General features: G+C 40.7%; 1 protein-coding gene across 1 annotated transcript in view; it reads right to left on the reverse strand.

Annotated features, from left to right (window-relative positions):
* Positions 1 to 27,556, reverse strand: part of EFHC2 (EF-hand domain containing 2) — a 198,236-nt gene that overhangs the window by 78,832 nt on the left and 91,848 nt on the right. The window contains exons 5-11 of the mRNA XM_004064037.5: positions 25,507 to 25,758; positions 24,115 to 24,226; positions 23,582 to 23,722; positions 17,433 to 17,601; positions 10,627 to 10,769; positions 7,805 to 8,001; positions 4,966 to 5,096 (exon numbers count right to left, since the gene is read on the reverse strand). Coding sequence (XP_004064085.1) covers positions 4,966 to 5,096; positions 7,805 to 8,001; positions 10,627 to 10,769; positions 17,433 to 17,601; positions 23,582 to 23,722; positions 24,115 to 24,226; positions 25,507 to 25,758 — 1,145 coding nt within the window. The remainder of the gene's footprint in view (positions 1 to 4,965; positions 5,097 to 7,804; positions 8,002 to 10,626; positions 10,770 to 17,432; positions 17,602 to 23,581; positions 23,723 to 24,114; positions 24,227 to 25,506; positions 25,759 to 27,556) is intronic.

The following is a 27,556-nucleotide window of genomic DNA, read 5'->3' on the forward strand; positions in this document are numbered from 1 at the left end:
TGTTCATTGAGGTCTGATACACTGGGTTCTGGAGGCATCTGGGAAAGACACAAGAGTGAACCAGGCATGGGCCCTGCCCTCTGAGAGCTTCCCCAGGTGGAGAGAAGAGACAAGCACTCGGCTAACCAAAATACACACAGGCTACATGGGGCCAGGTGTCATCTCTGATGGGTAGATCAAGGCTCAGGGAGGTGGCCAGAGAGATGGACTGACCACATCTTCCTTGGCATTGGGCTCTCAGTGCTGCTGCTGCTGCTGCTGCCTGTGGTTCAGAGTCCAGGGCCCTCACTGGGAAGCCCCACCCTGCCTATGTTCCCAACTGCATGAAATACTAGCCCTGCCAAGCTTAGTCCCTGCCCTGCTCCCTGCTGAAATCTGCCCACCACTGCCACCAGGTATCTATCCCAAGGCTCTAAGAAAGGTTATCTGCACTCTCTTGGATAACGATCAGCAGCTCTCATAGGCGAATCTGATAGACCATGCCAAAAAGATTCTAAAGAGGATCAATGAAACAGAAGCAGAAGTGGTGAATTCCCATAAGGCAAAAGATAAATGTTCCCTACCCAAATAAAAAAATTAAAAAAAAAAAAAACTATTCCCTACTTCTGTTTCCTGATGGCTGCCTGTCCCTGCATTCCATCAGGTCTATTCTGAGGCAAATATCTCCAAGAGGCCCACACATTAATCCATTATTGACCATGGCACCTTATACAGAGGTAGTTTATCAGCTCCTACCCTCAAAGTTTTTCTGAGAGGAGATGCACATCTCTGAGAAAAAGGGCAATGCTGGGGGCTTGGACCACTGCCCAGAGCAGCAGGTCTGGGCCCTGAAGCCCCAGGTGTATGCTGAGAGTGCCAGGTATCTAAGCAGAAGAGAGTCAGGGCCACAGAGGCCAAGCCCATAGGCCTATGCTGCAGTCCTGCCTTTGCTTGCCTCTGCTCTTCTCTACTATCTCAATGTACAAATTTGAAAAGAGAACATTTTACAAGAATATTATAAACTAACATTTTCAGAGTTTCCAGTTGTCAGAGCCTAGAAGGGACCTCAGAGACCAATATATGAACAAAAGAGTGAGATACAGGTAGGTGAAGTGAGTTGCCCAAGTTACTTGGCTAGTGAGGATCAGGCCTAGCTTCTCCTTACTTCCCTAAGTAAGAGCCAGATGGCCCTTCCCTGGTGCAAGGAAATCAATTATTTACTTGATTGCTGCAAGCTTTAGACTGAACGTTCCTTGAGAAATAGGATCGTTCATTAAATTATTCAGCAAACATCTATTGCACTTGGCAGGAGCTGATGTGGAGGCAGGGAAGCAAACAAGTAACAACTTGACAGGAGGCTACCAGTGAAGAGTCGGTATAAAGCATTTAGCACGATGCTTAGCCCCCAGTAAGTGCTCAATACATGGTGGCTTCTATAAAAGTATTCTTCTAGTGAAATGGAAATACAGAGCTAAAGGTAGGCAAACTCATGCACTGATGCAGGGTTAAGAGCAGAAGAATGATCCGATCAGAGTTTAGGAAGGTCACTCTGGCAAAACTTTGGAGGATGAGAGTTAAGAAAAAGAGATCAGTTACACTGCTCTCCAGAGGGTCCAAGTAAACAGTGATGAATAGCTGAACTACAACCATGAAGCTGGAGATGTAAAGAAGGGAAAGTTCCCAGAGGTAGTTCAAGACGTATAATTCCAAAGGGTGAGTGGGAGAGGTCGAGAGAGGGGAGAGGGGAGACACAAAGCCAACACCTGGTCTGGACTCTTGGGGATGCCCATGATGGCCTTTATCAGGATACAGTCTCCTAGCTGCTACTTTATGAAAGAAGAAAATGCGGTCAAGTTAGGGAAAGTTATTTTTGGGATGCCTAAGAGACATGCGAGGGGGAAACGTCCCAGAGGTATTCGTGTTTCCAGGTTTATAGCTCAGGAGAAAGGTCTGAGCTTGAAGAACTAGCATGGACACAATCAGCCTACAGGTCAAAGCCAAAGCAGTGAGGACTAGATAAAACGTACACATTCAGAACACATGTACACAGGGAGGGGAACATCATACACCGGGGCCTGTCGGGGGGTCGGGACCTAGGGGAGGGATAGCATCAGGAGAAATACCTAATGTAGATGATGGGTTGATGAGTGCAGCAAACCACCATGGCACGTGTATACCTAGGTAACAAACCTGCACGTTCTGCACATGTACCCCAGAATTTAAAGTATAATAAAAAAAAGAAAAAGAAAAAGAAGAAGGAAGGAAGGAAGGAAGGAGAAAAGAAAAGAGAGAAGGTAGAACACAAAAGACACAAAAGCAGAGAATTATCTCAGTGGATTTCATCTGAGGCATATTAAACACTAAACAAAAAAAAAATGTACCCATTCAACTAGTATTTATTAACACCCTATTGTTTGCCAGACACTGAAATAAGTCATAAGGCTAAAGCAGAAAACAAGAAAGAGAAGGTCCCTGCCCTCAAAGAGGTTATATTCTGATGAGGAGAGTCAGAATACACACACACACACAAACACACACACACATACACATACATAATGAAAGGAAAATATTAGCTAGTAAAAGCACTGAGCAAAGAATTGAATTAGGGTATGATGTGATAGACACGGGCTATGTAGTTCCTTTTTCTTTGCTCAGAAAAGAGTTTGAAAAGCATAAGATGGGGCTGAAGACAAGGTGCAGGGACCATTTGTGGGCTGAGCACAAATGAGCAGCCCCAAGCACAGAGGGCTCAGCATCCGGCACCAAGCATGTCATATGGATCGAGACATCTAGACTCTTGGTCTACGCTCTCATTTGAAGGCCATGCCATCACCTCCAAACTAGAACCCCCAGGAACAACTCTAGTGGTTCATTATTTCATTTAGTAACTATATGTATTGAGCCCAGCAGTAGGGGATGCTGCAGGGAACAACACCATTGAGTTCCCCGCCCTCAGAAAGCTCACATTCGAATAGGAGAAGACACATACAGCACATACAAATAGATACCCCACCCCCAAGTAAACAGATCTCTAAATAAAATAACTGCAAGTTGTGCTAAGTGCTGTGAAAAATATAAACAAGTGGCTAAGAATAACAGCAGGTGATCTACTCTAGATAGGATCTAGAAAGCCCCTCTGAATGAAAGCCCCCCTGGGAGTTGGCATTTGAGATGAGTCCTAGAGTGTGCCATGCAGAGGATGGTGGTGACTGCATTTCAGGCAGAGGGAACTTGGTGTGCATAGGCTCAGAGACAGGAAAGAGCTTGATGTGTTTGAGAAACCGAAAGACAGTCAGTAAGGCCAAAAGACAGGGCTGCAGAAAAAGAGGTGATGACACTGGAAATACAAACAGACTCACATCACTCAAGGCCTTGCTGGCTGCAGTCAAATGTTTGGATCTTATTGTGAGGACAATGGCAAGCCACTGAAGGATTTTTCAAGCCAGGCGAAACCTGATCTGAGTTTCATTTTAAGGAATTTCTGGGACGGGGAGGTCCTTCTTTCAGAGCATGCAGCTCCTTGACGCCACCCCTCCAATCACAGCGTAGTGGCCCTTTATCCCACCCACAATTAGGGTCAGGCCTCCATCTGCAAAGCAACTTTTCCTCCTTGGATCGCCTGCCTGGCCTAAGTGCTTCCCAAAAAGCCCTATAAACTCACTAAAGTGTTTCCAATAGACTTTGCGAGTGCTGGAAAAATGGATGCTTTTGTAAAAGGACACAAATAATAAAACGAAACCACTCCCTCATTTCTGCTGGAAATTTCTTGCTTTCACCTCCACTGCTTTCCATTAGCCCATGGCCTGTGTAATTGTCTCTGCTCTTTACTGTCTCCATTTATTTTCCAAAACACTATGAACATGTGTATGTGACTATGAACAATAACAAAGAACTATAAATTCTTATTGATCCCAGAAGGTTGGGAATTCTAAACAATAAAAATATGTCCTCTGACTGCTTCTCTCCAAAGAACATTTTGGAGACACAAAAGAGCTTTGTTAAAACAACAAATGAGCTCTTGGGACACTCTGGGCCTAATGGTGGGCTCCAGGCCACCAGGTAGTGATGCAATAGGCGACTGCAGACACAAAGTTGGAAAGACCTCCCTGCTACCCTCTCCTGGGCTCACTTCCTCATTTCTCAGCCCACATCTTGACTGCATCAAGCGGAGTTTACTATATAGCTTTCAGCCACTATCGTTGTCAGGAGCCAGAATTCTCAGCCTAAAGAGAGAGTCCCCTTTGTCCTCCATCCATGATTTAATTTATTCTCCTAAATGCTCCATTCACTTTGTTTTCAGCCTAAGAAGTCTCACAATTGTACTAGACCCTGAATTTGAATTTCCCTGTGTTTCTGCTGTTTGGAAATTTGCCTCGGTCAGCCACTGGATAGTCCCAGAATTCAGCTTCACCTTAGAGAAAATCTTAATCATGATTTGTTATAATATTTCCAACTACTGTCATATATTTTTCCCTCGATTCCTATATTTTCATGTCTTTCAGAATACACATATGTGTGTAAGCACATGTATACACAGATGCATACATATCACCTTTGCTCTGATAATCGGTGAAGTTTTTACTATTTTCCAACTTCATCACATTCCTGGAGATGTCCCTCCTTTGTCCCCCAGATTTTGGTAGGGAGGAGGTGCTCTTAGCGGTGCTTTTTTCTGTCTTTCTCACTCAGATGCATCATTCCTGGCATTCTGCTGATCCTTCAACCTCCTGATTCATAAGACAATGTGACCAGCTGACTTTCTATGCTCTTGTCCCTCTGTTCCTATGTACAAACTCCTTTTATATGTAAATTCATAACATTTACTAGAGTATTAGTGGCCAAAACTTTACCACAAAATAATACAAACTCAAAGAAATGCCAATTCCTAATAAAAAATAGTTAACTGATTAGGAAATAAATAGTTCTTTCTGTTATTTGGACAACCTTGAGGGGAAAACAGGTGATTGTTAGCAGAATATGGCTTACCTGAATGTATTATAATCCACCATATTTGTGTGCTTAGAGTCAGCAGCTTTAAATATCTGCTTGAGCTCTCTGGATTTTCCCTCTTCTTGCTTCAGCTTTTGTAGGGCAAGTTTGAGGTTACTGAAAGGATACTGTAAGGGGGAAATGAAAGGAAAAACATATTTAAATATTCCTAACAGTTCAGGAGCCCAATCTTGCTGATGGCCAGCAAAGGGACTTCACACTGTGAACATGAAGTTAGCAGATTTGTCTTTGCAAAGAAACCAACACCGAGAAGGCATGACTAGCTTTGTATCTCCTCAATTAAAGCTTCTGGACAACAGCTGACATCAGCATAGGCCCCAGCTCTGAGGGAAATGAGCTTAAGGAACACCAGGCCACAGAGATCAGAAAACAATCCCTGCTTCCATCTCAGCCTCCTCCCTCTAACCCTTGGATAGTGGCCCAATATGTTGGGAGATCCTAATGGAGAAAATGGGGATTCAAAACTGGATAAGTAGCCCTCCATTTTCTCTAGATCTTTAGAATGGGGTCCCCCTGGAACTGCTGTCCATTAGGCAACGCACTGATGAGAGCAAGGCTGGGTATCAAAGATCCACGCAAGCACCCTAACCCTCGCACAGTCATTCTCTGGGCTGTCCACTGTTCCTGTCTCTTATCCTGTGACTAGCTTTTTGACTTGGTAAGAATACTTCTTGCATCCAGTGAAACATAAGGTCGTAAATAATTATAGGTAAGAGACCAAAAATGAGAAGATTAAATTTTAAAATAAAAATATTGATGGCAATTTAGTCTAAAGATCCCTCTCTCCCACCAGAAAATGATCCAGGTGGTTTGGCACCTATCGCAGACCCCTACTCCTCCCACTTTTTTTGCATTTCCTTTCATCTATTTCCATGACAGGACCTATTAGCTCTTTTGAAAAGATTCCTCAGGCTGATATTAAATAGTATAGCAATCTTTCTCTGCTTAGAATGTCTTTGTTAAGGGCAGTTTTAAAATAATGCAGTTTTAACTTGGGATGCTGATTCCAGATAATGTCCTACCCTGCTTTTATTGTCCTCAAAGGAAAAAAAAAACCTTTATATCTTATATTTATGCTATATATATTTTATATTAAGGTATAGGCTCACCCTCTGATTAGAAATAGAACTCTAATTTACAATAGCAACACTGATTGAGCTTACCATGGGCCTCATGGTTAGCTCAGCGCTTCATACACATTATCACATCTAATCTTCATAGCAATTCTATCAAACAGGCACTGTTGTTCCTCCCATTCCAAAGATGAAGAAACTGAAGTTCAGGAAAAATACAATATCTAAGGTCCCTCAGCTATTAATGTGGAGTCAGGTTCCCAAGCCAGGCCTGCTGGTCTCCAGAAATCTAAACTCCCAATTACTGAGTTTCTCATCTAGATTCAGTGTTTTCGAATAGCTACTGGTTCAAGGTTTTATGATAACCTGAATCCCTAAGACTACAAATGGAGAGATGGCATGGCAGCCATGGAGGGCGCTTCTCAGGCCTCCTATCAAGAGAGACCCTGTGGAGAAGAGCATTGTTGGCTGACAGACTCCAGCTGCCATACCTTCCGGATTCACACAGAGTTCACAGGCAATGTCGCTGCTGGGGCCACACTCTCCCCAGGCTGTTCCCACCCAATGACACAGCACAGCAGGGGGACTAGAACCAGGTGATTCCTGCCTGACAGGGGACCTCTCTGATGGGCAGTCTGTGCTCTGGGGCTCCCCATCAGCCTGGTTGAGACTTTCTCAGAGCTGTGCTGTCAGCTGAGGCTCTCCCTACCCACCCCTCCTTCCTTTCGCTCTCCTTCCACAGGGGTTCAACCTGCCTCCCGGTCTGAAGGTCCCCCCTGCCCACTCCTACCCCCTCCCCCTTTATCCTTCTCAGAAATTTCCACCACAACATCTCTCACACTTCTCATTCTGTCTTGGCGTCTGCTTCTCAGAGGATCCAAACTGATATGAATGATGTGATGTACACAGAGACATCAATCTTAGCAACTTAACCCCAGCCATTTCATATATAAATGAGACAAAATTGGCACTGTATGTATATAAATGGCACATAAATATTATCACTTATAGGTAAACTTTTAAAATAAAATTTTCCAGATAGATTTTTCCCATATTAGGCAATGACTCCCAAATAAACATGTTTGTACACCGAACTAGTCCACATTTAAAATCAAGATTTTATCAATATGTTATTTTTACCGAACAGCATTGCCATAATGGCACTTGCAGTAACAGTACCCATCTGCCATCTTATTTCAAAAAAAAAAAAAAAACTCTTTGAGCTCACTGTTGCCAGTTTATCCTTAAATCCTTATTTAGGCCTCAGGTGGCTACTGTTATGAGAAGTTGCAAACCCAGCAACTATTCAGTTCCCTTGAGGTTTCTGTTTGTTCAGGTCTTGGCCTTCTCTGTTGGCCTGTGCCAATTAACTGGGACGGCCCAGTGTGTGGCACCAGATTTTTCTTCCTTTCCTATAGTTGTTGAATTTCTTTCTGAAAACATTGTTAGCGTCAGCAGAAAACCCAGGAAACTTGATTCAACCCTGGCCCTGCCTCCTGCCTGTGCCTGGAATCCGTGATGCTGGGCAGAAGAGAACCCAGCATGTAAACAGAGTAGACAAGAACCTGGCCTCTGTGATGGGACATGTGGCCAAGTCACACGAATCCATTATTCATGCCCACATGTGTGAATGCACAATGTACAACTGGTGGCAAGATGAAGAAGAAAAGGCCCTAGAGAAAGAAAAACACAGACTGCGGAGGGCTGAGAGGCAAGTCAAGAATCATACAAAGTAAATTCACCTTATCTGTATTCTGCTCCATGTAGTTTAAGGTATACTCATCAGCATTGAGCAAACGAAATAAGTAACCATTCACATTCACCGTGACTCCAATGTACAGCTCCTCGGCCTTGATATATTCAGATAGTTCACTTTTAAAGACTTCTTGTCCAGGCTTTTTAACGCGACTTCTTTTCAAGAACATCCCACCAGCAATTCCTATAAAAAATAGAAAAGTTCATGAGCAGCCTTTATTCTTAAAAGAACCACGTGACTTGCCTTCAGAGTTACTTTATCTTCAAGCACAGACCACCATATAAGTTACCTGTGAACTCATATTGCCTGTTATTTTTGGACTTAAGGGAAGAATGAGGCAGTGAGTGAAGAAATAAGACTTCCTAGGTGAGGATGTTCAAGACAAAAAGCAAAGCCAGGCATGGTGGCATGTGCCTGCAGTCCCAGCAACGCAAGAGGCTGAGGCACGAGGATCACTTGAGGCCAGCAGTACAAGACCAGCCTGAGCAGCATAGCAAGATTCCATCTCAAAAAAACAAAAAAAAGAAAAAACAGAGAAAAAATGGTGTGTAATTCTAGCCTTTTCTTCTCTCTGTCTACTCCCTTCCCAGTCCAATAAACACTTGGCAAGGACCTCCTATATATGCCCAGCAGCATACTGGGAGTGTGGAACATGAGGAAGGCACTCATCTTTAGAGCATGTTTGAACAGTACCAGTTAGAAAATTCCTCACTTGTGCTTATTTCCACCTATTTGTCCCAGATGATGTCTTATACTTAATCTGACGTGCAGATTAGGTAGCAAATGCCCTACTTCTGTAAAGGAGATTACTTAAGTGTTTAAAGATAACTATGGGAGTCCCCTTAAGTCTTTTTTTCCTACAGGTAAAATTCCTTTGCTTCTTTTAGTAATGCCTCATATTTCTTACTTTCCAGAACTATCATCATTTCATCTGTTCTCTTCTAGACATTATTTGTTTTGACCTCTTGGAAAGTAGCCAGTAGAGTTGAACAGGGAACTCCAGCATCTTCTGATACTGAACTGAAATCTACAGACCTATAAATATAGCCTGAGACCAGATAAGCTTTTTGGTCACTTCATCCCACTCCTCCTACCACATTCAGAAATGATAGGTGGTAAAAAGACACAGGCTTCCGAGCTCTGTCATTTGTTCGCTCGCTGGGTGATCTTTAGGAGTTATTTAATCTCTCTGAATTCTTATTGGTAAAATGGGAATCAGATGTGTGGAGGCCCTGAAAATGTACTTCTCAGGTCGCCTATAGTGGGGAACATAACTGATGGAAGGCCCCAGCTGCTGTGTTCTTAAATCAATCTTCAGGTGTGTGTTGAGGTCACTCTTCCCACAGGCTGCTGCCAACAGATGAGTGAGCAAGGCAGGGATAGTAAGACAGGCTCACTCCTACAAAACAAGGACTCCTCCAACTAGCAACTTTGCCTCAAGGACTCCCTGTCAACCTTGTCGAAATTTTCTTAGAATTTCACTGCAGTCTAAGACTCCCTCTTTCTTCCTTCCCTCTGTGCTTCACAGGCATCAGAACTGCACTACAGTCTGACAGCTCTCCCAGCCTCTTCTGGCTCCTTCCACATTTTCCCTCACCAGCATTCCCCCTATTAAATCTCTTGCATATTTAATCCTGTCTTGGCATTTGCTTCTTAGAGGAGCTGGACTAACACAAAACCTAACCTCATAAAGTCCTTGTAAGGATAATAGTAAGTTCTCAATCATGGCCACTAGGATTACTAGTAAGCTTGTTGTTGACTACCATCACTCCTTTCTATTTCATACATGCTGCAACTTGTTTGGCCACATCTTCCCCATTCTAAGTGTATAGAGTTGATTTTTGACCTGTAAGAGCATGACTTATATTCATCCCTATGCAATTTCATATTTTAAGATTTGATCCATTATTCAAATCACTCTGGAGCCTTAGTTATACAAGTTATTCCTTACTCATTGGTGTGCTAAGTAGCTCATACTAGCTCATAGGAGCTGACAGTTGAATTTTCAGAGATTTTGCAAGCCAGTTTTTAAACTCTTGGCTGCTTGAAATCGGCCATGGTTGGGGTATTCACACCATGGAAACTGGCAAACAGTACAAATCGGGGCTTTTAAAATCTTTTCAAAGAGCCAGTTAACCAGCACATCACTGATTATTCTTCCCAAATGCATGTCTTCAGCACTGATAAAAGTTCTAAACATGTTGAGACAAAGAACAGGATCCTACAGTGCCATGATTGGGCAAGTCAATGCCTCTCCTCAGCAATGACAGTGGTACCAGCATATTACAGAGAGGCATTCTGTGGGCCTGAGTGCTGGAACCTTGGCAACAACCTCAACAGACAGAAGGACCAGATAAAGATGGACCCTGACGACTGAATTTGTGTATCTGGGATTCTTGTCTTACAGCCAGACAAAAATGTTGTAAGTAGGACTACCAAGAATACAGACTTCCTCTTGGCTTGCTGGCTACAAGTAAAACTAGTGGTACTCAGACCATGATTTTGAAGCCCTTGGGTTCCACAGAGGTGCCTCAGAGGCCACAGCGGAAGTGGGGATAGTGGCAAGAAGGAGGTAACCCCAGGTCTCCCAGCCCTAAGCCAACCAAAACTGTTCCACTTCTATCATTTTAAATGTTTAGGTTCCCATTTAAGAGATCTGTAAAAAGAACCCTATTGTTCAGGGTTTTTTTATAAAGCCTCTATTGTAGATAATCTAAGCTACAAAATCAGATCATGTTCCCTAATTTTCAACATGAAGAGACACTTAAAATGTTCTCAAGAAAATACTGTGAAGAGTATATCTCTTACCTGAATTCCTCTCTATAGGTTCAAACACTGAAATGGTGTCATCACCAAGATAATATGAAATAACAAACATCCTGTCCAAGTCAACACATTTGTCTGTGACTAGTTTTGCAAAAAAACGGAGTATATTGCTTTTGGAGCCATAGCTAAATGGAAGAGAAATGAGAGTTAGAGCACTATACACGTAATCTTCCACATATTATGTTTTTAAAAGTCTGCAAAAGATATAATATGGCTTTAATATAGTAGGCATAAACTGTCCAAAGTGAAAGAGTTCAACCATCTTCTAATTAAGGTTCTAAATCTAAATGCAGAGGAATTTTCTCAGTATATTAAGATATCTCTGATTCTTTACATGTCCTGGGTAACACATTGGGAAAATGAACCCAAAACAAACGTCATAAACACACTGTTCAAACCAGCTGCACTAACAGGCTGTTCTCTAATGACAAGGCTGGTCACCAATCACAATAATCATGCTGGAAAGAAGAGCAAGCACCTAGCCCTACTGCCTGGGCAATCCTGGGCTCTGCCAGTATCTGGGGCTACCTCCCCCATTCACCACTCACTGTCTCATGCCCTTTACTTTACTGTCTTCCAGCCCACATCCTCCCCTCTCAGACTCACTCCTCCAGCTCCCCAGCAACCCCCCAACTTCCTTCAAGGGAAAAATTAACTTTTCCTTTTCAAATGCTATAACAAATATGATAGACCCACCTTTTTTTTTTAAATAGTGCTTATCACTCATATTGTAAACCATTACAAGTCTGTTTTCCAAGGACAAAGATTGTCTTATTAACCATTATCTAATATAATACTTTTTACATTGTAAGTATTCAATAAATGTTTATGGAAAATTGTTATGAGATCTGTATTGATTGGAATTTGCACTCAGAATTCTATGCATAAATAGAATAGTCTAGTAGACTAAAGATAGGATCAAATTATAGAATTAAAAGTTACCAAAGTTGATTGCCTGGTCACTGAAGAAATTGATTTATGGTCTGTAGCAGAAGCATGTCTGTGGATATCCGCTAGTGAAAGGTGGACTTTGTAAGAAACAGTAAACCCTTGGAGAGGTCTTTGATAACTAAAATCATTACCCCAGGGAGGTACACAGGAGAATAAACCATGTCCTCTGTCACAACTCTAAGCAGAGAAGTCTTCCCTTGCAGGGTCTCCTATACTGAAAATCATTCTTTCCTTGTGTTCACAGTGATTTAAAAAATAAACCAAGTATTTCTGATTTGCAGAGGCAACAAGTGCTTTTCTCTGCTCCTTTCTCAGGCTGTACAAGAATCCGGGCTGAAAAAGGATAGCACCAAGATTCCTAGGCTTGAGGCCCCATGTGAGACGGTGTGCAGCAGTTTGGAAGGCTCACCCCAGAACAGCCTGAGCAAAGCAGCCAGGTCTGCATGGCTGTTTTCTCTGTACCCAGTTTCCAGGCTTCAGACAGACCTCATATAGTGTGGGGGGAAGCTATGCCTTGTCAACCATCTTCTCTGGTACATAATTGGATTTATATGTAACAAATAGATTTGGTAGCCCCTCTCACACAAGAAAGCCATAACATTTCAGATACTAGAAATATCACTGAAACAACTGAGGAAGGTCTAACTTCAGGAAAAGGAGTATTACTGTAAATTTAACTTCTTATAATTTATAAGTGTACATGTTCAGTGTGGGTTTTTCACACGTTCAATATGCCTTTTTTTTTCACCTAAATCTAGTGTTCTGGAGATCTCATCAATTGAGAATATAATCTACTCAATAAAACTTTTAGAATAGCAGTTCACAAAGTTTATTATATATAAAAGCCACCTGGGGAGCTTGTTAAATATATAGAATCCAGAGTCCAATCCCCAGAGATGTGGGGGGATTCAGTAGTTAGCTCACATCTCCAGAAACCTGCATTATTAATAAGCACCCCAGAAGATTCTGATAAGGTGGTCCCCTGGGCATACTTTGAGAAGCACTGCAAATGTTTTCAGATATTTCCCTAATAACTACTTCTCAAACTTCCCAGAATATTCTTTTTTATCACAATGCTCCAGCTGACCACTTACTTATACCTCCTGCATCAACTGTAAGGCCACACCCAATTTAGCTCTATATAGACTTGTACTCTTGGATGGTTGTTTTAAAAATGTGTTTATTCCCGTTGTCCCCAAACAAATTATAAGTTCCTAGGTCCAGAAGCCATGTCTTAACTTTTTCTACATACAGCCCAGAGTTATCTAAAATCATTACCTCAAATTCTTCTCCCGTTTTCTCTTGAATCCATTTCCATTAGGTTTGCTCTACCTAAACTGCTCTTGTAGAGGTCAACAATGATCTCCACGGTGCCAATTCCAATGCTTAATTTTTTGTGCCTATCTAACTTAACCAATCAGCAGCAATTGGCACAAATGATCACTCCTTCAGTGTTACTCTTGCTTCACTGGCTTCCGGGATCCAGCATTCTCTTGGTTTTGCTCCTACCTCCTTGTTTGCTCCTTTTTAGTCTCCTTTGTTGGTTCCTCCTTTTTTCCCCAAGCTCCTAATTGGGGATGTTCCAGAGTTTATTCCTTGGTCATGCTCTGCTCTAGGTATATTCACTCCCTTGGTGATCTCATCCAATCTCAAGGCTTTAATACAATTTGGTATCATGGCTTTAAATACCATCTACATGCTGATGGCATCCACATTCACCTATCTTCTGAACCCTATACTCACACATGTATCCAACTGCCTACTTGGTATTGCCACTTGATATCTAATAGACATCCCAAACTTAACTGGTTCTAAAACTGAACTTCTACTCTTGTCCCTAAACCTACCCTATCTCCAGTCTTTCTCATCTCAGTAGATGGCAACTCCACCCTTCCAGTTGCTCAAGCCCAAATCTTGAGAGTCATCTTAACTCCTCACTTCTTTCATACTTCATATCCAGTTTGTCAGGGAATCCCACTGGCCCTACCCTCAAAATAATTCCAGGATCCACTAATTAATTTCATCACTTCCACTGCGCTCACCCAGATCTGAGCCACCAAAACTTTTCTCTTGGACTACTGCAGTAGCTTCTTACCCAGTCTTAATTTCCACCACTGCCATCTATAGTCTGCTCTCAACACTACACTGGAATGATTCTTTTAAGAAGAAAATCAGCTCAAGTCACTTCTCTGCTCAAATTTTCTAATGGCCCCCTTATCACTCAAAGTCAAAAGCATCCTTAAACAGTCTGTAGAGCCCTGTGTACCCAGTCCCCCATACACTCTCATCTCCTCTCTGTGTGCTCTGCTCTTTACTCATCTACTCCATCCATGTCGGCCTCCCGGATGCTCCTTGCACATCCCAAGCACACTTCTTGCTCAGGGCCTTTACACCGACTGTTCCTTTTGCCTGGAGCACATTTCCTCTCCTCAGTAAAGTCCATCAAGACCACACTATTTAAAATTGCAACCAGGAATGTTCCTCAGCCCCATACTCCCAATCTGCCTTTATTCTTTCCACAGCAACTTAATACCTTCTTTATTTTTTTCACAGTACTTAACATCTTGTAAATACTTCATAATTTACTTATGTATTAATTGATGGTCCACCTCCCAGAACTAGAATATAAGTTCCACGATGGCAGGCCTTGGTGTCTATTTTGTTCACTGATGTATCACAAACACCCAGAACACTGCTTGGCACACAGCAGGGATTCAAGAACTAGTTATTCACTAAGATAATGAACGGCTCATCCAGGGCTATACACCTACTAAAAACCTCAAATATATCTAGAGCTATAGAGTCTTATGGTTGGAAGACACATGAAGGCTTATTTTTATTAATGGGGAAACATTTTTAAAAGAAGGAAAAAAATGACTGATGGGGACAGCAGATGGACAATATATGTAACAAGACAGAGATGAAGATTAAACCATGAATTTTTGGATGCTATATGGTTATGACTGGCACAAGTCTGGTATAATAACCCTCCTGGTGAGAAGTCATCTGTCTCTTCTATCCATGATTAAGAACTGGATGAGTGAACATTTATTCTATTTGCTCACTTCTTCATCCATTCCTTCTCTTCTTAGACAAACTATTGATCCCCAAATATATAGCCAGCACTAACTCTTATGGAAGCAATAAAGCTGGCCCCTGCCCTCAAGGAGCTCTTGGTCTAAGAGGAGCCCACAAATTACATAAACAAGTCATTAAGATGCACTGTTATATGTATAGGTTCTGTCGAAAGACAGGTAAATTCCAGAAGTCAGATTTCCCTGGGTTCAGTTCCTAGTTCAGCTAAAAATTAGCTGTGTCACCTTGAGGAAGTTGTATGGCCTCTCTGAGCCTCAGTTTTCTCATGTAAAAAATGGGTACAATAACATTATCTACTTTCCAAGGATTTGATGATTAAATTAGATTAAGTATTGTAACATAGCACATAGTAACCACTAATGGCTTATTATGAGTAATCAGTAATAGTAGTAATATTATTATTAGAAATATAATCAACAGGGTACTGTGGGCACACAAAGAACAGAGTAACTAATTCAGCCTGGTGCAGCAAGAAAGATATTATCCTGGTTCTCCCTCCTCAGACTAGACAATCTGCCCAGCAGGCTACCGCAGTGATATCTACCCAGATAATAAAGAAGATCTTTATATCCATCAAAAGCTCATATGCTTTAATCTGAAACTATTCCCTCCAATGACTCATAGATCAGCATTAACCTCATAACAATAGCACCAAGTACATTTTTAATAGCAATATATATATAATCAATGTGTCATGTACAATTCCATGTCTCAATTCACAGTTTATTTGTATTTTAAAAAACTATTCTTTGTATGCTTTGTGAAATCATCTTCCTTAGGTTCTTACAGTTTTAAAACCTTGGGTTATTCAAACTCATCTATAAGTCTCCAGCTGAATGTGCTAGTTACTATGGAAACATGGTCCCTGTGTGAGAAGAGCTTGAGGAAAGTGTATTCCTGGCACAGATTGAGCAGTGGACAGAAAGAACAAAATGAGAGACATTTGTGCCTATACTACCATTCTCCAGCCATGACAACATGACAAGAACATGGAATACCACCTACAGTCAGTGTTCTGTGGGCAAATTTACCCAGTGTAGACAGAAAGAGGGACTAAGTCAACTACTCACAAAGAACGGTTTTCCCCTGGGTTCCAGAAGCAACACCCTGGATAATATTTCATCTTGTTTACTTATAAGAAAAATTCCCTCTCCTTTTACAATAGGGACATTCTTCCTGCCCACCTCCTTCGGGTGGCTGTCCTTAAAAACATCAGTTAGCCATCAAAAGTCCTACCCTGGAACCTCACCTAAACACTGTTCTCGATAAGGGAGGACAGAGTATAAGCTGGCGACCCTCTTATGTGATAAAAATCAGTGGTTCTCAAACACTGGTGTGTCTCAGAATCCACTGGAAGACTTGAGAAAATTCAGAACGTTGGGCCCCTTCCCCAGAGCTTCTATCTCAGTCAGTCTGGGGGTGGGGGAGACACAATAATTAGCATTTCTAAAAAGTACAGGGACCACTCCTGAGAAGCATCAAATCTAAAACTTAAAAATAGAACCCTAAAATCCTTAAAAGATTATTTCTAGAAAGACAAAGGACATCATGTCATAGCAAAGGCAGACTTTAAGACATTCTATATAATTCTTAATCAATTTTTACCACTTTTATAGATACAACATAACTACTGTTCTCTCTCCTTCAAATGTGCTACAACAGCACCTGACCCCAGTCAATTTTATGAAATCCAGGATGTCTTTTTCTTCTCCTTCTCCTAGACTTACCACATTCCCTTTATCACTGCTTCTCCCCAGAATCTCCTGATCCATTATTTCCCTCACACAGGACTGTAACCCTTAGCCCACATCCTATTTAAGCATCTACAATGTTTCCCCACCACTTTTCCCCTGACTTCTTTCTCCAGGGCCTGCTCTCCCTGCAGAAGCAAAAAGTAGCCGAGGGCAGTGTCTACATTCTATATGCATGATTTACAGGCAGGTTTTTCTCCATGTCTATTAGGAATACTTCTGAAAGTCCATCATTTAAAATTATATTCAGCCAAGTGAGAAATCTATGGTTACTGAACTCAACCAACCTCTCAAGAGAAAACAACATTAATCACCAAATAACATTTTTAAAAACACGTATAAATCCTTGAAATCTCTATAGCAGGGGTTGGCAAACCACAGTCAGTGAGCCAAATCTACCAGGCCACCTGTTTTTATATGACTTTTGAGATAAGAATGGTTTTTACATTTTGAAACGGTTGGCAAAATCAAAATAAGAGTAATATTTTGTGATATGTAAAAATTACATGAAACTTGAATGTCAGTGTCCATAAAAAAAGTCTTATTGGAACACAGTCACACAATCATTTACATTCTGTCTGTGGTGCTTTCACGCTACAAAGGCAGATCTGAGTGGTTGTGACAGACACCGTATGGCCCACAAGGCCAAAAATATTTCCTATCTGACCCTTTAAGAAAGAGCTTGCTAACTCCTACTCTACATCTTTCCTATTTTCGGGAGACAGATATATAGATAGATATGGAAAGGCAACATAGACTAGAGATAATATTACTTTAGGGGCCTCCAGATGATACTTATTAAAATAAGCACTCAAGTAAGAACCTGTTAATACGTGCATGTTAATCAACCTCATTAAAAGCCTATAATAATGTCTCCCTGGACTTGCAATTAGATGAGCTGCGTGACATCTGTTTCGTCATGAGAACTATGTTATAAACCCCAAACACATTTGGGAAAGATCAGACTAAAATCATGGTTCCCTCAAGCACCTGTCTTTTTCCATAAACTTCTTGAAGTTCCTCCGACGAGGTGTGGGCTTGAGGTCTATGCAGTTACGGAGAGAATCCTCTTCAGAACCAAAACCGTTGTAAGGTGGAAATTTCCTTTCTATTTTTGGAGGAGGAGAAGGAGGCTTGCATGAAACTGAGGTAAAGTTCTCTAGAACAAAACAAAGGCAAACAAAACATCAATATTTTTTTTGCCCTGATTATGGCTGTTTTGAAAGGTTTGTTATGTTTTCAAGATGAACATGGAGATCTTTGTAGACTATTTTAAACTCTTTCAAACAAAACACAGCAAAATCCTGTGAGAGTACTTTTCAATCATGTTTACAAAAACCATGGAACTCACTTAATAATCACCATTGGTTCAAAAGTTAAAAAAAAAAGAATCTATGTCAAATAAGTAAACGTTTATATTTTGTCATCACATTCCCACTTCTGAATATTTTTTGTTCTCCTCTGATTTTTCCAATAATATGAAAATTCAAACTTGAAACTTTATGCCACTCGTTCCACATTTTAACCTGTAATTTAGCCCTCTCCTATCTCAGTCAACACTCACTAATAAAATTCTTTTCCAAACAGGACTTACTCCTGACTATTCACCTTTATCCTTCCCCATCCACCATCTCCTCCTACTGCACCCTCTATTTGAGTACTCTCCATTGCCTCCAAAGCAACTCCAGGTCATAGTACTTCCCTATGTAGTTCAAAAACAAACACCAAAACAGAACTTTCCTCTCACCAGCCATGGCCCCAGGTAGCTTTTGTTAAGCCCAAGAAAAGACTACAATTGCACTCAAATGCAATGAAGCGAACAAACAAAACAGAAAAAGAAAAAACTTTTAAAATAGCCAACTGCCTACTCTCTCCAAGGGAGTGCTACGCGGTAAATACTGTTGATTTTATTTATATACTTATCATCTGTGAGGAAAGAGAGGTGGAGAGAGAGCTGGTAACATATTTGTAATAGCCTAGGAGCTTTCAGGTACTCATTTGCGAGGCTGTACAATCTCAGAAGCAACCGTGCTCTCCAGAGCAAGGAACATATTGACCTGGTCTATCCAAGTCACTGTGTTTGTCCCCAACATAAATGGCAAAAAAAGATGCCACATCTTTCCTAAAACAAAACAAAACAAACTCCCACAGAATCTATTTTCTACTTCTTCCCCAGGCTTCAGTATGACATAGGTGTTTTCAATCATGTATGAAAGGAGTTCTACATAAGCAAATATTTCCTTTTCCACTGTCAAAGTTCCCATAGAGGAAGAGTACAAATTTTAGTGCACACCTCCAGAAGAGAAAATGGAGATCAATTTTTCATCCAAGACAACCTAACTCTTAATATTAAGGTGGTTGTTTGGTTTTTGTTTTGTTTTGTTTTGTTTTTTAACTGATGATCAAAAGGCTAAGGGCTTGAGGCCATTTCTAACTCTTGTTGAAAACATTTTCAGCTTTCATATGTCCTTAGACTTCCTAGCAGCCTTTGTGTGAAATTTCCCCAAAAACAATCCCCAAAAGAGTATTGTTACATCCTAACAGAGACTGCTTACAGCAGACATGTTTATAAAGGTGACTCAGTGAAAGGGGGGAGCCAGTCTGCCAGTACAGAAATGACTTGTGAGCTTCAACTATTGCTATTTTTATGGTGATTAAAGAAAAGTCTTGGAAATAAAGAGGAGAGTTCAAATCTTGGAATTGGGCAGAATTGCGGTAGACTCTATCATTGCTAACCATTACATCTAACGCACCACTGTTTGGTCTTTCATTTCAGGAAGAACATCATAGCCATGGCAGGAGAGCTCTATGTGATTATTTAAAAATCTGGGCCTGAGCAGTTTCTTTCAACAGGAGACATATACATACAACTCTACATACCAATCTAAGCAGTCTAACCAAAAGAGGACACATATTGAATCTCAAAGTAATTAGGACTGCATTCTACACTTCCCCCTAGAACTACAGGGCTTATAACACACTGTTGTTTTCTCAACCATATAATTTTTGCAACAGATTAAGTAACAAAAGAACCAATTTAGAGCTTTCCTCTGCACCCACAGTGCCATCTAGTGTATAAAAGCTGAGAACTTTTCCTCTCCATCATGCCTGACTTTTATACCACCACATACATCTTTTTGGAAACTCTGGCTCAAGATCCAACTTTAAATCCCATTTATCTGGGTAATTTGCATACGTTCACAAAGCTCTGGACTCACAGCTGAATGACAAGTTTCCTCACTTTGGTTTTCCATCATCCCAGCATCCTGCGTGTTTTAGGTGTTCAAAAATATTCATTGAATAAATGAAAAAGTATACATTTTTGTACAAAGCATCTTCCCCAATGTCTCAAGTTGGCATTCTGCTAGATCCTGAGACAGATATGTCTTTTAATTATCTGATTCCTCTAATTCCAAGTGACTTGTCAAAACATATATATATCGAATTCCCATCCATGGTTGACTAGATTCCAACAAATTGGCAGACAGATGATACATATTACAAAGGAGTCTTAATGCTTCTTCGTGGTGATTTTCTATTCACCATCTCAGTGGGAAAGACTACTGGGAAAAGCCTTCAGTTACCTCAACGTTCACTGCTTATGTTCCAGTAGCCTAGAGATGAATACAGGTTTTGGGAGGCTGGAAGCTTAAATAATTTGGGCAAAGCTCTTCTAGGCAAAGAATGTCAAATTACTAAGACAAAGTTAGGCCAGGGCCTTGGATTGGGACCCCTGGAAAGGAAGACCTCTAAAGATTATGCTTCATTAGCTTCAAGGTAAATCCACTTGTGCTTGTATTCAATACCCACGTCAAATGATTTCAATGAAACCTAAATTCGTGAATCACATCATGTTAGAGCTATAAAATCTTTAAGAATCCTCCCATCTCAACCATCTTCATTTCATAGGGGAAGCAAAAGAAACAAAATTGTTAGGTCCATCAGGGCCATGTGATGAGACCAGAAGCCAATTCTATCCTATTGGTGCAATTTTAAGTGTCCAATTCACTCAAATAATCATTAAACACTCATCTTAAATGTCCTGCTGTTCCTAAAAATTCAGAGATGGCCAGAAATGACTCCACAAAATTAAAGGTGCTTTAAGATTTTTGTTGAATCTAAGCATAACCCAATAAGTGTTCAAAAGCAACGAGAATGAACAATCTTGTTACTAGTTTCATTGTCCCAGCCACTAAGAAAAAATAAGAAAGTCCACTGAGAGACAAATAATAACCTAAAGCAGAAATTCCTACGTAAGAACAGTTTACATTTGATCCCTGTCCTTTTAGTGAAAGAAACACCTGCTGGAACCCCTAGAGCCTTTTTCAACCTTCATGCTATAGGAAAGATCAACAGACCTCCATCTGCTGGACCGTGTTCATTCACATAAAATAATGAGGGAGTGACATGCTACAGCCTGGCAGGCAAGCCAGGGCCAGCAGGATGGCCAAACTGCCTGATGGAGGGGGTCACACTGCACTATTAAAGAGAAGAAATCTATGGAATCACCTTCTCCTTAGAATCCTTAAATGTATGAAGGAATCATCTTAAGAGATTGAGTTTTACACAGGAGCTCAAATGTCTCTTGGAATTTTAGCAAGCCCTCCACTTCTACATAAATAGAAAGGTTATCCATGTACCTTTCTTGGGACTGTGGCCAACTCCTTCTCTTTGTCTGCCATTTTTTTCTCCCCCAAAATATGTTGGGGTGTCATTACACAGGAGAAGGTACTAAAGCACCAAGGTGGCGTACTGCATTAGAAATCTCCCCTGACTTCCTGCTAGAGACGCCCCTAGCTGTGTTGCTGCTGCTTGTCAGATCCTTCCTGCGTGCTGCACAGTGGAGATACCCAGGTTTTCTACTGAACACAATTATTGACAAAGGAGGAAATGTGACCACAATTATTGACAGAACCACAATGATTGATGGGACTTTGTCCTGGTTTGGGTTTTAAGGATACCAAAACATAACGCATGTAATTTGGTCAATTTAAAACATTGCTGAGACCAGATGAACTATAAATAAAATTAAAATGGCAGAAATAACTGTATCTAAGTAACATTAAGGATATTAATTTAACCTTACCAAAAAATCAGGAAAAGCAAATGCAAAGATTATCAGAGAACACTGATTCATTCTCCCCTCCACCTTATCATAGATATAATTTCTAGTCTTTACTTACATTAAGTACACTGTTGTAACTCAAGAAATGTTGTGTAATAATAGTGTCTGTTAAATGGGATATTTTAACATATGTTATGAGAAATATAAAAAGTCAGTGTGACTATGAAATGCATCATAATTTTGCATTTGCATAATTTTCTGTTTAAATGCATAATGCTCATGTTATATTAGCTTTAGAGGCACAGACTTTTTTTTTTTTTACATAATACAATTAGTCCACAGAGTGAACAAAAGAAGTGAACAGAAAGAAATTAGCACAAGGACTTGACTGAAATGGACCATAGGACATCTGAAGCTGATACATTTACCCAGGATGGCTCAATTTGGAGCACACCAGGGAATTCACACTGCCTCGAAAAATTTTCTAGAGAAGCTGTTAAGACCCTAACAATATACTAAGTCCCACCAGTAGGACATTCATTTTCCCAAATGCAACTTTCATATTCTCACCAAGCTGACAGACAAGCATCAACCAAAAGTTAGACTTTATGTTTAAGGAATCATATAATGCTTTGGAACACCACATCCTTTATATTAAGGTAATCATCAGGTGTAAGTTACGGTTTTTGGTGACTCATCTTGATATATACATTTAAATTTTCATTCTACACTAAAGACGGATTCCAAACAGGCATCTACATTTATTAAAGGCCAAATTCTTTTCCCACAGTCTAGGGGCCACCAGCAGCTTCTCTATAGCAGCTGCCACCTGCACATTCCTGGCTGCTTCTTGTCCACAGTCCCCAAGGCAAATATGCCCAACTGTGTCCACTGAAGGGGACTAATTTTAGAAAATAAAATAAAAAGAGGCCACCAATTTGGCCCCAGTAGGGCCCATACATTTTGACTAATCTGGCATGCAGATGCAGTGCAACAAATTCCCCTAATGAACCTAAGAGTAAAACTGTAAGCCTTTTTCACTCTAACCCCCTTGTGTACTTGATGTGCCTTCTCTCACAATATAAAGATTCCCAGAAGGCCAGGAATACTACACAATGCGGACAACAAGACACATAACATGGCTTCATCTCATTCTAGTGACAACGCACCTTGTCTTTCAAGAAGCTGCGGTTGCACTTGGCTTCCATCTCGCCCCTTGGGGAAGTGTGTTCATATGAATACTCCAAGGTTCAGAAAGAAGTACAGGACTAAGTACCCACTATCCCAACTCCAGTCCCAAACTGGGAGGTCAGCAAGTCCCATCAATTCCTAGCAGCAGCAGGTACCTGGAGCCTCAGGTAGAGGGGAGTTTAACAAATGAGGGTTTATGCTTTAGGTTTCACGTCACATCCTCCGCCAGCTTCCAAGACACTCATAACACGGTGTCACATGCTGCAGGTCTCAGTTCCCCTTCCAGCCTAGAAACCTCTTACACAACTCTATCTCCCAAGTCTACTACAGTGACCTACATATAGTAGGTGCTTAATCAATCGCTCATTTTCATTCTGAACTGAACTAACCTTACTGGAATGGAGTTAATATCTGAGAAGAGAGAAGCTTAAAACCTGGCTGAGCCTCACCAGGAAAGGTAGAGCAAACTAGCAGAAGAGAATTCCCTCAATAACTCAATTAGGTATATCCATTGTGGTAAGAAGAAGTAAGTGAAAAGAAAAGCATTCAGATTTCCATTTTGATTGCTAAACCAAAACATTTACCCCCCCTGGCATCAGGCAGACAAGTTCAAATCTTGGCTCACTCTTTGCTCACTGTATAACCTTGGACAAATGAGCCCCCTTTAAGCCTCGGTTTTTTTCACCTCTAAAATGGGGATAATGAGCCTATCCATAGAGAATTGTTAGGAATATATAAGACAACAAACGGCTGGAAGATAGCAAATGCACAATAAGTGGTAGCTATTATGAGCCTAGCATTTGAAATTCCAAAGTAAAATCTTAATTAGGGAACAAACAATTTAATTTAAAAAATATTTTTAATTGACATATGTATCACTTACCAATTCCATATTTAGACTTATAATAAGACTTCGTAAATTCATCACAGTCATAAAGGAGCACTTTTCTTCCCCACACATTGATGGTGACTCCTAGGGACAGGTCACTATCTTTGTAAAACTCTTGGTCTACTTTTCCTAGCTAAAAAGGACAAAGGAACATAGCATTGGCACCATGGACCCTCCAAAGAACCAGGAACCCCTTCCCAGAGAAAAAAAGGAAATTAAAAATAAAACTTCAATCTTTAATAACTAAATTTTAAAAATCAAATAAAAAAGCAACCAGTTGATGTTAATATTCTAAAGTATTATTTTAGCACTGTAGTATTATACTTACAAACTGCAATGCATTGCATATATTTATATAGACATTTCAGCATGTTTATTACTGATAAATAGCAGTACAATGCATACATTTATGTATTCATCGATTTCATTCACAATCTCACAAGAGAAGAGTACGTAACTCGCCCCACTGTTCAGGTTCCAAAGAAGTCACACTAGAAACAGGTAATAAAATATGAGGTTCCTTCCCTTATATCTATCGAACAGGTAGCTATCCGCTTGGTTCTTTATAAAGTCACCATATGAATTGAGAACTGCTCGATCTGTTATCTGGCCTGGTTGATAGACTCTAGGTGGGCAATTCTGGAAGACAAAATCAAAACAAGATGTGGTAGGATTTAATCCATTCCCTTTCTTACTATAACCCCAGGGCTGGTATAGAGGTGGCACTCAATGAATATTTGTTGAATGAATGAATAAAATGAATTAACTAATGTTGGCACACTGTAAATGTCAGGTATGTCATTATTATTTTATATTTAGCCTATTTTTCAAAGCCATTCTAAAAACAGGTTTTTCTGGCACCTCCTGGTTGCCTGCTATGGGTATCCCAGGGCTCCCTCTGGGACAAATTGTGCCTCTCCTGCCTCCAAGCAAACGCAGTAGGGCTTCCAGCAGTGGGCTCAGAGAATCTGGGAAAGTCTCCCGGTGAGGACTGAATGGCCAGCAGTTATTTGCCTTGGAAATTAGCATTATGGTAACCTTTTCATGTGCACTAAGAAGACACTTTATCCAAATAAGAAAGAAAATATAACATAGAGCTTTTGAAAAAGCCTTTATGTTCTTAAGTGTCCTTATAGGTGTTTACAGGTCCTTAGATGGTGTTTTTTTGTTTTTTTTTTTTTTACTATGTTATGACATTTTAAAGATGGGGAAATAAGCTCAAAGAGGTTAAGTGATTTGCCCAAGGTAACACAGCTATTAAGGGGCAGACTCACAACTCTAATCCAGGTCTGGGCTGTTTCTGCTGCACCCAAATTACATGAGCTCTCAAATGGCCATAAATATTTGTAGAAATCAATCTGACAACTCTTTTTAATATGAAATAAAATGCAAAAGTCATCACTGCCACTAGCTAGTGGCTAGTTGGTGACTAGTTGCTACATTCAGAAAAGGCACTTTGGTTTGTAAACTTGCATGTGTATGTTTGTGAGTGCATGTGTACATGCACATGTAGGTGCACGTGTATAAGTGTGTGTTTGTATTCACAACCCAGACCAAACCATGGGCTCTCTTCAGTAGTCTGCAGTGCCCTGTCCAAAGCCACAAGCAATTCTTTTACTAAGGAGTCATTTAGTTTCATAAAACTGGATGTGAACTCAATGATGAATAGGTGCTTTTTCTTACATTTGACTTTTTTCCTTTACTTGCCTTAACTTCAATGTTCCAACTCTAATTGATCATATTCTCTGTATTACTTTCACAGATGTATATTAATAGAGGGCACAAAATGAAAGTTTTCTAAATACCTGCACTAGTGCATGGTTACTATCATCATACAGTCATAACACACAACATTCCAAACAGTGACTAGTCTCTTGACCCACAAGCAAATTCAGAAAGTGGTTATATCCACTGCTCACCTTGGGTAGCTTACTCCTCCGGAGGAACATTTTTAGAGCATCTCGGCCTGAGTTGTGTGGAAGCAATTCTTTGATTTCAATAGTATCATCACACAAGAAGTAATGCAGGATGAGTTCTCTACGGTCTCCAAACATTGAGACTGAGTCATCCCACAGGCAGAAGAAACACAAAATCTTGCCATGATACTGGAGGAACTGTTTCAGGGTGTCGAGGGATTCGTAGGGACGTAAGGGCTCTACGTGTTCTACAACCTGCAAATGGAGAAAATGTCAATAATAGTTGCAGGGTTTGCATAATCACTTCTAAGATATACACAATCAAGTGACAAATATATAAAGATATATTTTTGGTCAGGCACGGTGGCTGATGCCTGTAATCCCAGCATTTTGGGAGGCCAAGGAGGGAAGACTGCTTGAGTTCAGGAGTTCAAGACCAGCCTGGGCAACATGGCAAAAACACAACTCTTAAAAAAAAAAAAAAAATTAGGCAGATGTGGTGTCACACGCCTATAGTCCCAGCTACTTGGGAGGCTGAGATGGGAGAATTGCTTGACCCCAGGAGGTCAAGGCTGCAGTGAGCCATGTTCACACCACTGCACTACAGCCTGTTCAACAGAGTGAGACTCCATTTCGAAAAAAAAAAAGAAAAGAAAAGAAAACAAAAAAGATATCTTTTTCTACAGATTATTCTGGGATTTTGTTTTTAATTTCAACTATGACATAGATACATACACATCTATAACCAGTTTTAACCTTAAGAACTGGCCGGGCGCGGTGGCTCACGCCTGTAATCCCAGCACTTTGGGAGGCTGAGGCAGGTGGATCACGAGGTCAGGAGATCGAGACCATCCTGACTAACACGGTGAAACCCCGTCTCTACTAAAAATACAAAAAATTAGCCGGGCGTGGTGGCAGGCACCTGTAGTCCCAGCTACTCGGGAGGCTGAGGCAGGAGAATGGTGTGAACCCGGTAGGTGGAGCTTGCAGTGAGCAGAGATCGCGCCACTGCACTCCAGCCCAGGCGACAGAGTGAGACTCCATCTCAAAAAAAAAAAAAGAATAGAGACAAACAAGTTTGAGGAAGTTTTTCATATTAAACATTAATACACTAAACTATACTTCTGGCCAGGCGGGGTGGCTCACACCTGTAATCTCAGCACCTTGGGAGGCCACAGTGGGTCGATCACTTGAGGCCAGGAGTTTGAGACCAGCCTGGCTGTCTCTACTAAAAATGCAAAAAAGTTTAGCCAGGTCCGGCGGCAGGTGCCAGTAATCCCAGCTACTCAGGAGGCTGAGGCAGGAGGATCCCTTGAACCTGGGAGGCAGAGGTTGCAGTGAGCTGAGATTGTGTCACTGCACTCCAGCCTGGGCGACAGAGCAATACTCTGTCAAAAAAAAAAAAAAAAAAAAAAAAAGATTAAAAAAAGAAAAAAACTATACTTCTTTAATATTTTTTAAAACTGACTTTTCAAAAAGATTTAAAATTCTTATTTAAGAACAGACAAAACTAATCTACGGTGACAGAAATCAGAACAGTAATTGCCTCTGGGTAGGGAATTTGACCAGAAAGGGGGAGAAAGGAACTTTCTGAGGTGGTAAAAATATTCTACATCTCGATTTTTGTGTTGGTTACTCAATTGCACACATTTTACAAAACTTGTTGACCTATATACTTAAGATTTATATGTTTGACTCCATATTAATTATATCTCAACCAAAAACATAATTTGTCTTTTCACTGGGAAATTCATATGTGTACATAATTCTTACTCATTCAAAGATTTTTGTGAAGGTAAAAGGGAAGAAATATATTCACTGTTTTATTTTAGCTCAAGAAGCTTTAGGTATCAAGGATAAGAATGCCCCGGAGAAACAGGAGCACAGCAAATGGAGAAGGTCTTAAGGTCTGCAGAGCCTCTGCCTCGGCTGTCCTCTGTCCCAGGAACCACTAGTTAGTTCCATAGTCTTCTTGATGCAACTCTTCCCTCTATTTGCACTTTCGCAGCCCTGTCGTGGAGTAAAACTGCCCCCATTTCACCTGATGTAACCA

Source organism: Gorilla gorilla, chromosome X (assembly GCF_029281585.2).
Source record: "Gorilla gorilla gorilla isolate KB3781 chromosome X, NHGRI_mGorGor1-v2.1_pri, whole genome shotgun sequence".
Lineage (NCBI taxonomy): Eukaryota > Metazoa > Chordata > Mammalia > Primates > Hominidae > Gorilla > Gorilla gorilla.